The sequence below is a fragment of the Giraffa tippelskirchi genome, chromosome 6 (assembly GCF_054371585.1).
Source record: "Giraffa tippelskirchi isolate mGirTip1 chromosome 6, T2T-mGirTip1v1.2.pri, whole genome shotgun sequence".
In the NCBI taxonomy this organism is placed as follows: domain Eukaryota; kingdom Metazoa; phylum Chordata; class Mammalia; order Artiodactyla; family Giraffidae; genus Giraffa; species Giraffa tippelskirchi.
Genome location: NC_137280.1, coordinates 151,866,112 through 151,882,541, shown reverse-complemented (window position 1 = coordinate 151,882,541; position 16,430 = coordinate 151,866,112). Strand labels below are relative to the sequence as shown.

The 16,430-nt window shown below is 36.9% G+C and overlaps 1 protein-coding gene across 4 annotated transcripts in view; it reads right to left on the bottom strand.

The window, feature by feature from the left end:
* Nucleotides 1-6,721: 6,721 nt before the first annotated feature.
* The window catches only part of FAM151B (family with sequence similarity 151 member B), a 33,810-nt gene continuing 24,101 nt past the window's right edge, over nt 6,722-16,430 (bottom strand). The window contains exons 5-7 of one of the 4 annotated variants that reach the window (XR_014057524.1): nt 15,788-15,923; nt 10,494-11,295; nt 6,722-8,541 (exon numbers count right to left, since the gene is read on the bottom strand). Coding sequence is in view for 3 of the 4 variants with exons in the window: in XM_081503808.1 (XP_081359934.1) it covers nt 11,136-11,295; nt 15,788-15,923 (296 nt within the window). In the remaining variant the exon portion in view is untranslated. Of the gene's footprint in view, nt 8,542-9,886; nt 11,296-11,743; nt 11,795-15,787; nt 15,924-16,430 lie in introns of those variants that run through there. The other 3 variants (XM_081503809.1, XM_081503808.1, XM_081503810.1) reach the window with 3 other exon arrangements.

Sequence of the window (16,430 nt, the reverse complement as noted above, 5' to 3'; positions counted from 1 at the left end):
CACTGAGAAAAGTTCTTGGCTTTAAGTTGTAAGGATACAGTTTGGAAGAATATGTAGCTTGATTAGTTCATAAACAAAATGATATCAATAAAGATTTAAATGTCATTTTGAGTATCAGTGCTATTTTTTACTTTTCAGTATTTAGTACACATACTAATGGTAAAAATTAACATAATCTGAAGAGAAATTGTGCCATATACGTTTTCTTTGAGTAAATAGAAAACTAAGAAAGAATAACTTTTGTTGTTACTCTTATCCCAACATGAAAATAATATTTAATAGTATTAAAACTGTTGGCCATATTTGGAAGAGTTTTTAGTCTTCTGTCAATCCTAGGAACATTTTAGGGGCTGAGGTTGTTTGAGCCTAGTTGTAAAGTCATCCCCTGGGACTCAATTGAGATTAGACAGCTGACCTTAAATACTGAAAAGACTGATGACTGACTTGGTCCGAATCCTCCAGAGTAAGAAAAACAACTAAAGCCAGAAAATTGAAGTTACAAAAATATTTCAAATATTTTACCTCTCCTAGGAAGATAACAATGACTTTTGGAAACAGACTGAGGATAGATGTTAATCAAAGACTTAACAAAAGAGATTCCTTTGATTGACTAACCACCAAAGTCTTACCAACTTTGAAGATTTTTTGAGACAGGCTTTACTTATTGACAATTCTAGATTCACTGGGACAAGCTGAAAACTAATGACTGAAATTACGTTTTTGAATTTTAGTCATCCATGCAATTTCTTAGCTTTATTTTCAAGTTTATCCAGTGTTAGCTTTAGTGGCATAAATATAAATTTTGATTGTCAGGCAACACATTTCAAAAAGGCTCTTCTCAATTTCTAAAAAAAAAAAAAAATTCTATATTATCCCTACAGCTTTGGGTCCTTTTAATATGAGGAATCTGACATCCAAAGGAAGAACAATTCCACCAAGAGATTCAATCACAGTCCACCAAAATGGAAACTGTGATAACCATCTGATCATTCCAGGTTCCTTCACAGGAGAAAAAGGTTTCATGACACTGGTTGGAATAAATATGGGTAGAATTTGAGGAATTCACTGGGAACCCCCTTGCATTATCAATAGCCAGTGGTAAATGTAGGTTATCCCAGTTCCACACAAATGGAGCATCAAGGCCTCAGAATTCTCGAGAATGAAGAGATGGGGGTATACCACCAGGTACATTCTTGGCTGTTTCTGCCTGTAGCTGTTGGAAGGGGCAGCCTAAGGTATCGTATCATCCCATTGGTTCCCTTACTCCCCAACAGTAAACTGGATGAAGGATGGACAAGTGACCCAAAGGAACAAAGCCACAAACTTGGATAAACCAACGGGGGCTTTCTCTCAGTAATATGAATTTGTCTTGTGGCACACTGGAGTTTGTGACCTCCCACTGCTGAGGACCTTGTCTTAGTTGCTTAGGACAGTGGTCTTAGTTTTTGCCCTTCCTGCAGCCTAGATGTTCAACATTTCTCTGAATTTTCTGAATATTTCTCCTATGGGAAGTTCTTCCCTAGCCTCAGTTATTTGAGTTAATTTGAGTAGGATTCTATTATTAAATCCAAAATGTTTCAGACCAAGACAGTACCTAAAGCAGTATTGGTTGGATCAAAATGGAAAATATGGTCCAGAAAGAAGAGAATTATTATCAAAACAAGGACTTAATGGCTCATGCCGAGAGAGTTATAACTTGTAAGGCAGCTTTGATGCCTAAGGCTTCAGCTTTGAAAGGTGTATCAGGAGACAGTATCTTTATCAGTGATCATAGCATGTCACAGAGGCTCTTTAGTACAATGCCTGGTGTATAGTACACACTTCAGATGTTTAGTGCTTCTTATCATTATCATAAGGATAAGGGAATTTTAAAAACTAGAGAATATTTGATAAAGTTGGTAAGACAATGGTTATAATTATTCTCTTTCCCCTACAAAGTTCCCAATGGGTCATTACTTTATACAGCCTTTTAACTAAAAAACAACTTCAATATACTTCTGTACTGTTTGAATCTTAAAACTGCTTGCATATATATTTTTCAATTTAAAGGCTAATAGGGAATTCCCTGATTGTCTGGTGATTAGGACTTTGAGCTTTCACTGCCGATGGCCCGGTTCAATCCCTGGTTAGGAAGCTAAGATTCCGCAAACTGAGTGGTGCAGCCAAGAAATAAAAAAATAAAGACTAATAAAACTATTTTTCAAGGATTGAATATGTTTAGACACAGACATTTAAATTAAAGATACCAAGGGAACATTTCATGGAAAGATGGGCTCAATAAAGGACAGAAATGGTATGGACCTAACAGAAGCAGAAGATATTAAGAAGAGGTGGCAAGAATACACAGAAGAACTATACAAAAAAGATCTTCACGACCCAGATAATCACAGTGGTGTGATCACTCACCTAGAGCCAGACATCCTGGAATGTGAAGTCAAGTGGGCCTTAGGAAGCATCACTACAAACAAAGCAAGTGGAAGTGGTGGAATTCCAGTTGAGCTATTTCAAATCCTCAAAGATGATGCTGTGAAAGTGCTGCACTCAATATGCCAGCAAATTTGGAAAACTCAGCAGTGGCCACAGGACTAGGAAAGGTCAGTTTTCATTCCCATCCCAAAGAAAGGCAATGCCAAAGAATGCTCAAACTACCACACAATTGCACTCATGTCACACACTAGTAAAGTAATGCTCAAAATTCTCCAAGCCAGGCTTCAACAATACGTGAACCGTGAACTTCCAGATGTTCAAGCTGGTTTTAGAAAAGGCAGAGGAACCAGAGATCAAATTGGCAACATCCTCTGGATCATCGAAAAAGCAAGAGAGTTCCAGAAAAACATCTATTTCTGCTTTATTGACTATGCCAAAGCCTTTGACTGTGTGGATCACAACAAACTGTGGAAAATTCTTCAAGAGATGGGAATACCAGACCACCTGACCTGCCTCTTGAGAAATCTGTATGCAGGTCAGGAAGCTACAGTTAGAACTGGACATGGAATAACAGACTGGTCCAAATCGGGAAAGGAGTACGTCAAGGCTGTATATTTTCACCGTGCTTATTTAACTTATATGCAGAGTACATCATGAGAAACGCTGGCCTGGAAGATGCACAAGCTGGAATCAAGATATCAATATCAATATCAGTAACCTCAGATACGCAGATGACACCACCCTTCTGGCAGAAAGTGAAGAAGAACTAAAGAGCCTCTTGATGAAAGTGAAAGAGGAGAGTCAAAAAGTTGGCTTAAAGCTCAACATTAAGAAAACAAAGATCATGGCATCTGGTCCCATCACTTCATGGCAAATAGATGGAGAAACAGTGGAAACAGTGGCAGACTTGATTTTTCTGGGCTCCAAAATCACTGCAGATGGTGACTGCAGCCATGAAATTAAAAGACACTTACTCCTTGGAAGGAAAGTTATGACCAACCTAGACAGCATATTAAAAAACAGAGACATTACTTTGCCAATAAAGGTCCATCTAGTCAAGGCTATGGTTTTTCCAGTAGTCATGTATGGATGTGAGAGTTGGACTATAAAGAAAGCTGAGTGCCAAAGAATTGATGCTTTTGAACTGTGGTGTTGGAGAAGACTCTTGAGAGTCCATTGGACTGCAGGGAGATCCAACCAGTCCATCCTAAAGGAGATAAGTCCTGAATGTTCATTGGAAGGACTGATGTTGAAGCTGAAACTCCAATACTTTGGCCACCTGATGCGAAGAGCTGACTCATTTGAAAAGACCCTGATGCTGGGAAAGATTGAAGACGAGAGGAGAAGGGGACGAGACATGAGTTTGAGTAAACTCCAGGAGTTGGTGATGGACAGAGAGGCCTGGTGTGCTGCAGTCCATGGGGTCGCAAAGAGTCGGACACAACTGAGCGACAACTGAACTGACTGACTGACTGACATTTTATAGTTTGAAGAAACAATGCTAGAATGATCAAAGCAGGAATGGCGTAAACCTTTTATCCACAAATGCTGAACACCTGAAACACCTTGAGACGTTCACACATTTTGGTCTTAGTACTCTACAGTATTAAAAATTAGAACCTCAAAAGTTTTTTGTTGTTATTTTGTTTTTTGTATATCTGGGTTATATGTATCAATATTTACTACATTAAAATTTAAAACTGGGACATTTTAAAAATATTGTTTTAAAATGCCACACCCATTACACATTAGAATAAATATTTTATGAAAAATAACTACATTTTCCAAAATATATTTGGTGAGAAGAGTGGCACTGTCTTATGTTTTTGCAGTTTCTTTAATGTTTGACTTAATAGAAAACAGCTGGATTCTCATCCGTGTTTCTGCTTCAATCTGTTGTAAAATTTTTAGTGGAAACATGAAGAAACTATGGCGTCACACAGATATATATATAAAAGAAAGAAATGATAGGCTTTTCAGGTAATTATAGATCATCTTTCTATATACTGTACTCAAACTTGTCAAGTAGGTGGTAGTTTCTTAAACGGTTAGTTGTAGTACAGAATCTGAAGCCACACCAAGGAATTTTCATTTTCTGTTACGTTAAATTTCACTGCTTTGTCTTGCACTTTGAATGGATTCCTTATCCAAGCAAGACCTTATAATATCATGCACTGCTGCTGCTGCTGCTAAGTCGCTTCAGTCGTGTCCGACTCTGTGTGACCCCATAGATGGCAGCCCACCAGGCTCCTCCGTCCCTGAGATTCTCCAGGCAAGAACACCAGAGTGGGTTGCCATTGCCTTCTCCAAATATCATGCACTAGTAATTTGTAAAACAATGATTCCTTGAGTTATGCAGATATTCTAAGTGTTGACACATTGTACTATGTAACATTAAAAAATAATATTTATTAATATCACCACTGATATCAAAGTCCTTAAGTATTGGGAATTGTCAAGCTCACAATGATGGGTTCAAGTTTAGTTAAATTCTAATTTTTCACATAAAAACTCAAGTTTTATCATTGGCAGCAGATACTGTCAGTTGTTTTCCTTTAAGTAACAAGCTTGCTTTGTTGATTTTTGAGAAAATATCTGCCAATTACCCAAGACTAAGGAACTGGGCTGTCAATTGTTCTTTCAAGTAAATATTTTTTCCATGAAAAAAATGGCTGGTTCAGTTTGCATCAAGGGCTTTTCTTTAAAACAAGCCCTGAACTTCACTACAACAGAGCTGTATTCTACCTCAATTCCATCACATGGAATCTTAAAAAGATATGTACTCAGGATCAAGATTTACTGTAATTATTGCTGAATCATCGATGATATTCCTGTGTCCTTTTTGTTCTAACATGTGGGGCAGTGGAGATTACGATTGATAGTCGATGCCATGAATTTGATTCATACTAAGGGTTTCCCTGGTGACTCACACAGTAAAGAATCCACCTGCAATGCGGGAGACCTGGGTTCGATTCCTGGGTTGGGAAGATCCCCTGGAGGGTGGCGTGGCAACCCACTCCAGTATTCATGCCTGGAGAATCCCCATGGACAAGAAGTGCCTAGTGGGCTATAGTCCATGGGGTCACAAAGAGTCGGACTGAGAGACTAAGCACAGCACACAGCACACAGGGTATCAATAGCTGAACCTAACGTTCTTTTTTCTGCCATCAGTGCAAATGTCAACATAGTGAGATAGGCAATTTCACAAATGGTTTTGATCTCATCTCCCATCTAAAAGCATCTCAGGGACACTGAGGGGTTTGTGGGCCACACTTTAAGAACAACTGATCTAAGAGAATTGCTGAGGTTTTGTGTCATCCATCAACCATTCATCCATCATTTGTTAAGGGCCTGTTCTGACCAGGTATCATACAAAAATGATGAATAACCTCTCCCCCAACAGCACAGTTGAGGGCAAAACACAAACCCATAAAATAATCATAGTCTAGCAGAGAATGTGCACCAGGAGAGAGCCCTGGGGAAGTCATGAAAGATCTTATAGAAACCTTGGCTTAGGGACAGAGCTCAACAGGCTCTGTGAAGAGATCACACCCTTCAACTTTAATTCAGAAGTTTTTGACTAGCTCTTGAATTCACAAAGTGGCAACAAACTCTCACGGTAAATACTTCAATTAAATTTCCTAAATCCTTACTACATTATGTGACCCCAAGAAAGGGATAAAGAAGAAAGGGGCAATGACCAGCCTTTATGAAGATTCTATAGCAGCAATCAAGCCCAGAACAACTCAACTGCCTAATTTAGTCAGACTGGTTCCTTTTGCAAGCAGAAGCATAGAAACAAAAGAGCCTCCCTTAGAGGACAGGAGGTTGGGTGAGAGCCTTTCAAGGTTTGCCTGTTTTCTCTCTACTCTGATGGTTAGACTGTGGGGGTAGCTTTTGTTGGTTAAAATTATGACATAATTTAAAAATATGTAGTAAAGTTGCAGTTACTGGTGAGTGGGTGTAGTTGTTTAAAAAACTGATGGAATTAAAGAGCTCGGTCGCGTCCAACTCTTTACAGCCCCATGGACTATAGCTCACCAGCTCCTCTGTCCATGGAATTTTCCAGGCAAGAATACTGGAGTGGGTTGCCACTTCCTGCTCCAGGGGATCTTCCTGACCTGAGGATCGAACCCTCCACTCTTGCATCTCCTGCACTGGCAGATGGATCCTTTACCACTAGTGCTACCTGGGAAACCTGAACTAAAGAGCATTCTTCCTAAAGTCAGAGTGGGAGAGGAGTTCAGACGAGATTGGGCATGTTCAGTGTGGTATGGCGTAGATGGGAGGTGAGTTCAGAGGCAGGAAGATGGGGTTTTTATTTTTCTTTCCAAATTGGTATAAAGTAGCAATGTCAACAAATCACTGAGAAATACAGCAATACCTAGCCCCTGTCTTATCCTGTTTGGGTCAGTGGCTCCTCCTGACCCTCTGTTACACGAGCCCAAAATATGTATATGAGACTCTTCCTTCTCCCCCATACTTCTCATTCAACTAGTTTACAAAGTCTTAAAAGTTCTTCCTTCTTAACCTTTCCTCTATGTCTTGAGCCTTCCCATCCCCTTTTGCTACCATCTTAATTCAAGGCGTCATCTCCTTTCATGGATTCTAAGGCTCCTTCTCATGCCATTGGAATCATCTTTATAACACTCAAAAATGATAACGCACCCCTGCTTAAAATGGTATGATGCCTCCTACAGCTTGAGAGAAAAGGAACAAACTCCTTAGCTTGAAAAGTGAATCTGGCCCCTGCCTATATGTTCAGCTTTGAGATACAGTGCCTCCACAAAACTCTTCTGAACAAGTTTTTCCTCCTTAAGAATTCCTCTGCTCATGTGCTTCTGTCAGAAAGGCCATTCCCTCTGTCTACATGGTGAATCTTATTCTCTCCCAATTAGCACAGACTGCTGTCTCTTGCCACAACCTGGGGTATAGTTCCATTAAAGGAGTTACAGCAAATATCCAACAAACTATTTACAAGTTTCTATCCCCCTACTGGGCTTCCTCTGTGGCTCGAGCTTCCCTGGTGGCTCAGACAGTAAAATCGTCTGCTTGCAATGCTGGAGACCTGGGTTCAATCCCTGGGCCAGTGAGATCCCCTGGAGAAGGAAACGGCAACCCAGTCCAGTACTCTTGCCTGGAAAATTCCATGGATGGAGGAACCTCATAGGCTACAGTCCATGGGGTCACAAAGACTCGGACAAGACTGAGCAACTTTGCTTTCACTTTTGCTCCCCCTACTAGACGATAAGAGCCTTGAGATAGAAATCATTTCTGAATTATTTGCCCTGCTTCAGCAAATCAAACAGCAATGAGATGTCCCTTTTCCTCCCACCGCCTCCCCACCCCAGAGTTCCTACTGAGCCCTGAAGTACTGTTACATGTCTCCCTCATGAAAGACACAAGTGACTGGACAAATTAAGGTCTCTGGACCAAAGAATGGCAGTCCAGATGTACGAGGAACAGAGAAGCAATCACAGTGAAGACCAGAAGAGTGGCTCTGAGGTGGGACACTGGAACAAGGCCCCTGAACCCCTGCTGCTGAGGCCGCCAAGTGCTCCTGGATCCTGCCCCACTCCTTTCAAGACCTGTGATCAGTTCTTCTTGGTTTCACTAACTCATTATGCTCTCATTTTCTAGATTAAAAAGTACTTCAGCACTACTAGTCTCATCTTTCTAACATACAATATTCTTTGCATTGATTCATGAACTTATAAGAAGATAGTAAGCTCATACTAGGTAGACTCCCATCTTAAATTTCAAAATGAGAAATATACCATTTTTCTATGCATTCACTAGGTATTTAGGTTGTTGTTATTGTTGTTTAGTTAGAAGGAAAAATCTAAAACCCTAGCTCCAACAAACAAGCAAATGAACAACCTGTTCTGAATAACTTGCAACAATTTCCCACTGGATAAATGAGTTCGCATCTGGTTGCTCAGCAATCAAATCACTTTTACAGGCCATGAGCCATTCTCCTTTTAAAAGCTCTGATTTTTTGAACAATTGGATCTTGTACGAAAGCATCTTCTAGGGCGAGGATTGCTCTGCGGGCTTGAGAAACGGCATTTGGATGCGATGGAATCTTAATATCAATACATTAAACCAGACAATCTGGAGAGAAAAAAACAGGTGATATTAAATCATTTACTTGTGTCTACGAACCTCTTTCCAAATATTTAATAATAATACCTTACAATTTTATGTGTCAATTTATCTCAATCAAGCTGAAATTTAAAAAAGGAAAGAAATAATTGCTTAAAGTCATGAAAACTTTTTCCTTTATTCTTTTCTAAATGCTTTATAGATTTAGCTTTCACTTTTAGGCCTAAGATCCAACTCAAATTATTATCTGTGTAGGGTGTGAAGTAGGGATCGTTATCCGTTTTTCCATATGGACCATAATCCATTTAAATTTTACTTTTCAACAGAATAAATTTTATAATTCTCTTTTATAATTTTTATTCCTGCTGCTGTGCGTGCTCAGTTGTGTCCAACTCTTTGGGACCCCATGGAGTGTAGCCCACCAGGCTTCTCTGCCCATGGGATTTTCTTGGTAAGAATGCTGAAGCAGGTTGCCATTTCCTCCTCCAGATTATCTTTCCCACCCAAGGATCAAACCAGCATTTCTGGCATTTTCTGAATTGGCAGGTGGATTCTTTACCACTGAGTCACCTGGGAAGCCCTTTTATTCCCAAGAACACTTTAAAATATAGTTTTAAATCTTAATCTAAATAAGACTCAGTTGATAAATTTCTCAATATAAAGGCATTTGGCTTCAAGATTAATACTTTAAAAAATATTATTGACGACCAGATAAATGGTAAAAATAATCTGGCCAAATGAATTTTATTTTAAACTTAAATGTAGTTCATTTATAAATTCAACTCTTTTTGTGAAACCAAAGCATGGTCATTTTAGAACATTTATAATGTAAACAATACTTTTTACCATAGTTTTAAGAGTTATTCTTTGCTACAATTGTTATAATTTTATAATTATGAAATTTCACCTTTTGCTTTTGGCAAACAACCATAGAAAGTGAAGTTTTAGGTGTTACTTGACCAATAGCACCATATTCAGTTGTAGCTAAAATTTCAAGTAAAATATAATCATTTTCTTTAAGTATTGGCATGTGTACAATGTTTCATGTTATATCTCTTACTGCTATCTATCTACAATGGGTATGATCACATGGTAAGTCTAATAAGAAGGGACTATCTGTTGAGCACTTGCTACCAGACAAGCACTGAGTTACATGCTTCCATTGCAAGAATCTCCCTTAATCTTCACAACAACCCTACAAGAGAATCCTCATCCTCTGCCCTGTCCCCTGCTCCCATTTTATACATGAAGGAATCAAGACTCAATGAGGTTAAATATTTCCCCAAATCCATGGCTAGTAAGGAACAGAGGTGGGGCTGTAAGGGAAGTCTATCCAAATTCAAAAACCCAGCTCTTTTCTCTGCACAGCACTATTTTATTCTCTGGGGAGAAATGGTTGATAAAAGACAAATTACATATCTTAGGACATTCATTGGTAAATTATTTTTCAATAAATGAAAGAAGCAACATGTTTTTCTGAATACCTTGCTCAGGACTACGCCAGATACTGTAAAGAAAAGAATGTTCTCTCACCATGAAGGACTTCATAGTCTAGCTAAGGAGACATAACTATAATGTATGACACAATTAGTGAACAGTAGCAGTTAAAAGTAATTGTTAAAGTAAAATCTGGAGATTACTGATGGTAAGCGTTTTTGAAACAAAGCACTGTGCTGAGGACACTGAATTAACTTTTAGAGTGGGACTACATTAGGAAGGGTATTGAAAGAGTAAAATTCAATGAAATTGAATTTAAGAAGCCCCTAGAGATTTTTGCTTTGGCATAAAGAAAGAGGTGTTTTTAAAGTTTTTTTTTTTTTTCAGCAGAAACATCCAGGGTTTCTTTGAGTAGTGTGAGGAATGAAGTCATGATGAAATAATTTTTAAAATTCTAGTAGTAGAACAAGGGCCTGGAACAAGGTGGTGAGGGTGAAAAACTTGAAAAACAAATAACAGATTACCAGGATTAAAATTCTGCTCTCCAATAGTATTTTGTTCACTCTAGATACTATGATCAAAACAAAGAATACAAAACAACACATTAATATATGGCTGTCAGGATGCTCTGAACAATAAGGAAATTCTAGATACATCCTAATTTAATCCTCATTGCTTTCAGTAAATAGATTTGATCTTATTTTAAGAAAACTGCTCAACCCTGTGAAAGTTAAAAACGTTTTTAAAGCCATCTTTCTTTTTGTAGTCTCTGAAATAATTAGTTCTCCAGGGAAAAGAAAGAGGATGGCATATTTTTATGGAATCTCTGTAATGCTAGCACCAACATGTAATTTAGTATCTGTATGACACGTGGATTTTTTCAATTATTTTCAATATACCAAAATATTTTTATTAAGGATTCTAAAGATTCATTTTCCTAAATCATTATTATATGAGGCCCAATGCAATCTCTTCTTTCCAAATCTTGTAGGTAGGTACAGTATTATAAGGACATAAGCTTAACAGAATAAGCTCTCAGTAAGTATTTTTTGATTGGATGAACTAGAACATAAATCAATCATCATAATTTATATGGTAATTAATTCAGATCAGACAAAGAAGGATTGCAAAAGCAAAACATGAAATAATTTAGCAGAATTTTCATCTTAGAGATTAATTTTGATTCCAATGGCTTGTTTAAATTCATGGTTTTGTGGTTCCAAGATGTCATAGAAAACTCTTTTTTTGTCAAAATGATCTCTAATAAAAAGTAAATCTTCAATGGAATAGCTATCATTTTTTCCAGTCCAAATGGTCAGGCTGTACCTGCATCAAAACAAAACAGAATTATATAGTTAATAGAGAAAGATAAGAAACAGTGATGAAGAATTCCAACAAGCCTAAACACAGTCACTCTCATTTGTCCCTAACCCAAATTCACATAGAAGAAAAATTAATTAGCACTGGTGGAACTGTATTTTCCTGTTTCATTCCTTCATCAACATCAAAGGGACTAGAGAGAATAAAATTCACATCACTATTGCCTAAATTAGGTAACCCTCACATCTGAATTAATGACTTTAGAAACCCAGAATTGTTAGCACTGTAAATAGGCCCAATTTTGGACAAAAGAGCAGAGGAGACTATGTTGTTGATCAAGCAATCTGTTCCCTACACAAAACCACATCTCTAACCTGGTTGCTTCAGTAGCCAGGCCAGAGTCAAAAGTACGACTGGAAGGGACAGTGAAGAGATACAATTGTCACTGACATTCCCAACATTCATATGCACTTCTAAGTGGCCCTGCTATCCCTTCTGGGCGTTTCTGTATGAGATCTAAGAATGCCAAACAGAATAAACCTAGATCTATTTCTGGAGTCAAAAAACAATAATAATATATGCAGATTGATTATGGATGTAAGAATATGCTCAGAAACTAAAATGCTACTTAAATCATATATTTTCATTTCTTCCGGTGACATTACTATTACACTGTTCTTATTAGAATTTAGAGAAATGCAAATCTCTTAAGTATTTTCATATTTATTTTCCTCATAAGTATGTCAGAATCCAGGGGAAAATCTAAAAAGCAGTTGTTCTGCTAAAGATGGGAAAACAGTCTAACCAATATATATATTCTTGTTATTATACTGACACATTACTGTCCTTAAGGATAATAACACCATTCTGGAAATGTAACAAAGGAAAGTACTTCGGATTTTGCTCCATAATAGTATTATGTGACAAACCCAAATGAATGTTAAACTATAGTGGGAAACACAGGAAAAAAATAAGAATTACTCTAAAAACATGTTTTTGCTAAAAGGGCATTTTTATTACTTTATTCAAGCACCAAGGAGACAAACCTTATAAAAAGACAGATATGACTTTAGGTTAAAAGAAGAGCTTTCCAGTGTTATTTTGCCTCTTTTAATCCTCCCACTATGGTATACAAACTAAAACAGGAAAAATAAAATTGCCTAAGGGTATTTTAAATTGCATTCATTCAAATCACCCTCAGGTTTCATTTTTAAAGCTCTTTCCACTGTGAAATAACACATATAGGAAAAGATGCATAAAACATAAATGTAAATTTTGACAAATTATTATAAAATGAACTCCAGTGTAACACAACACAAACCAAGAAGAGAACCTTGCCAGCACCTTAGAAGACACCTGTATATCAGAGCCCCATCACAGCCTCACCTCGCCCCCAGAGTTCTCACCACCTAAACTTTTCAGTTGCCATCTTCATGCTTTATTTACCACCTGTATATCCATCCTAAACAATACAGTTTAATTTTTGCCTGTTAATAAATTTTATATAAGTGGAATCATATGGGATGTAATATTTTTGGTACTGCTTCTTTTGCTGAATATTTTTTGTGAAATGTATTCAAGTTGAAACATGAAGCCACAGTTTATTCATTTTCTTCGGAAAATAGTTTAGCAGTATTCACTAAAATTGAAAATATGAACACCCTATGACCTAGAAATTCTATTTCTAGAAATTCCTTACTGATATAATCTTTAGGCACATTTGCACCAGGATGTATGTGTGTGCCCACATTTATATATATATATATATGAATGTTCACAACACCAATTTTTGTAATAGACAAAATCATGAAATAATCCAAATATCATTCAATAATAGATGAACTCTGATGTGCACATAATAGAATACAGAATTCATTATAAATTCTGATTAGAGCCCTTTTGATATACAAAAATCTTTCCCAACTCTGCCTAACCTGTTCATATTCTTCATGGTGTTTTTTGATGGAAAGAATTTCCAAATTTTAATGTGTTCAAATTCCTCAAACATATCCTTTATGGCTAATGATTTTTGTGTCTTGCTTAAGAATTCTTTCCCATCCTTAACAGTCCTGCAAGCATTGACACTCTAGGAGCAATGATTATACTAAAGTCCCAGATTTTGCTTTCTAAATACCACCTGCCACTATAATCAAGAAGTGATCCTTGAAGAAGTGACCCGTTTGGGAATTGGGACAAGTACGTGATTAGCTTGCCAAGAATGCAAGACCTGAGATCTAGCATGAGGAAATATTGAACTGATTGAGAATGAGGATATTTTTCATAATAAAGAGCCTGTAGTCTTTAAGACTGTCATGTGTATGAGAGGAAAGGAAAAATTGAGGAAGAATTTTGAAAGAGACTGATGCAAACTAAATGCAATACATGTTCTTAGAGAGTTTCATAGACCACAAGGAAATAAGGATTGTTGGAATGGTTGATAAATTTGAATGGGGTCTGGAGACTATAGGTGCAGTTTTGCCTTAATGCTAATTTCCTGGTTGGGAGGCTACACAGTAGAAATACAGAAATGCATTCTTGTGTGGGTAAGTCTACACTGGAGGACTTCAGGATATGAGACATCATAACAGAAAAAAGAAATAGAAAAAAAGAAAGAAAAGGAGATGGGGGAGAGAGAAGGATAGAGGAAGAAAGAATGGATAAACAATTTGGGAACATGGGTAAAGGAGATGTTGCAACTTTTCTGTAGGTTTAAAATTATTTTTATGACAGTAAGTCACCCTTAAAACAGTCAATGAAAAATAATATATAAATTATATTTATATTCCTTGGTGGCTCAGATGGTGAAGAATCCACCTGCAATGCTGGAAACCCAGGTTCAATCCCTGGGTTGGGAAGATCCCCTGGAGAAGGGAATGGCAACCCTCTCCAGTATTCTTGCCTGGAGAATTTCATGGACAGAGGAGCATGGTGGGCTACTGTCCACGGGGTCACAAAGAGTCAGACACTACTGAGTCTCTAACACTAAGCACCAGGTTGGTTTCAACGTTGAGTTTATTCAAACTCATGTACAGGCTATTTGAATGTTATTTTTAACATCCTAGGAAATGTAAAAAGAAAGAAAGGTCCTTAGTTTTTTTTTAATGAAATGTCCATTATATTGATACCCAAAACTGAGAAAGAGACAACTACAGACCAATCTCACTTTAAAATGCTGAAATTCTAACTAAAATATTAGCAATAAAATTCAGCAGACTTTAAAAGAATGATAAATCTCAAGAGGGATTTATTCTGTAAATGTGTGGATGATTCAATACATAAAATGCTAATATAATTTATTTTATTAATCTATAATGTGAGAAAATAGGGTTATTTTCATAAAAACTGAAAAAGCATTTAGTAAAAACTCTACCCACAGGAATATGGATATTTCTCTAATATTTGAGTATATGCTTCCCTTCCTCTCTAAAATATAGTGAATTATCAAACTGGGTCTTTTTCTGGATGATTTGTGATAATTATTTGTTTGTTAGAATTGTTTACAACTATGTAACATATATGTGTTGAGGGCAGTTTTACCAGTATTTTTTCATTTCTACATATTCAAATGTATCAGACTTTCCTTTTATTGCTTCTGGGTTTTGTGCCTTACCAAGAAGGGTCTTCTCCATTCTGAAACTATACATACCAAAAAAAAAAAAAATCATCCATTGTGTTTTCTTTATGCATTTACTGTTTGGTGTTCAAGTCTTTAATTCATCTGGAATTTATTTTGGAGGAAGATTAAGGAAGGTCATTTACTTTGTTTTTCCTACAATGTTGCCTGTCCCAATACAAGTTATTGAACTTTTGCACCAATGATCTGAAATACCAGCCTTTTCCTATCCTAAGTTCATGATAGAGCTGAGTTTATTTCTGGGCTTTCCCTGCTGTCCTGTTGACTAGCCTATTAAAAAACATAGTATCAAAACTGTTTCACTATCTGTAGCTTTATAATATTTAATACATGGTCCAGCAAATTTTTATGACATGCTAAAATAATAACATTTGGGGACTTCCTTGGCAGTCCAGTGGTTAGGACTTGGTACTTTCACTGCCAAGGGTACAGATTCAATCTCTGGTTAGGGAACTAAGATCTCACAAGCTGCACAGCCAAAAAAAATTAATTTTTACAATAACAAAATTTTTATATGGAAAAGACTTGGAATTATGACAGAATTCAAAGGGAAATTATTGTCTCCACTTATAACTTTTTGTGAATGTATAGCATATTGAAAAAAATGACAAACATTTACTGGGTACCTATTATGTGCAAAAGGTTTTGTGCAGAATAGAGGTGAAAGACCTGATACTAAGATTCATCAAGGAGCTTCATTCCAGTGAGGAAGTCTGAGCACTGACAGAATCAGTGTCCATTTTCTGTCTCTTTCTCTCACACACACTGTCTGTATGATCAGTTTTCATCTTTCACACACACTTTCATCCTTCATCTTTCACACACACTCACATGTACACACTACACTGTCAAACTTATACATACCTGTTTGATTGCTTCAACAGCCAAAGTAACTGAGAACAAGACTGCCTGACTAATGCTGCTCTGACAGGAAATGTTACAGGCTGATTTAGTTCATTACATATATATTCCATCTCTTTCACCATTGTCCAACTGTAACCTGAAGTGCAAAGAAAGAAATTTAACTTTTCTCACCAGAATCCTAAAAAGTCAATTAAGTAAAAATTAAATTATATATGAACATGTAAATTCATAGGTATTTCATTAAAATTTCCATTTGGATTCAGAGAAAGTCCATGGACTGTAACCTATCAGGCTCCTCCGACCATGGGATTTTCCAGGCAAGAATACTGGAATGGGTTGCCATTTTCTTCTCCAGGGGATCTTCCTGAACCAGAGATCAAACCCGGGTCTCCTGCACTGCAGGCAGATGCTTTACCATCTGAGCCACCAGGGAAGGGTAAAAATTAAATTATATATGAATATGAAAATTCATAGGTAATTCATTAAAATTTCCATTTGGATTCAGAGAAAGTAGAATACTACTTAATGCAGGAAAATATTTTGAGTGGGATGCAGATAAAAAAATTACGTCTAAAGTCATGTCACAAGTGAACGAGAGCAAATCCAACAAAAAAATTGAAACCTTAGAAAGAAGATTAATCAA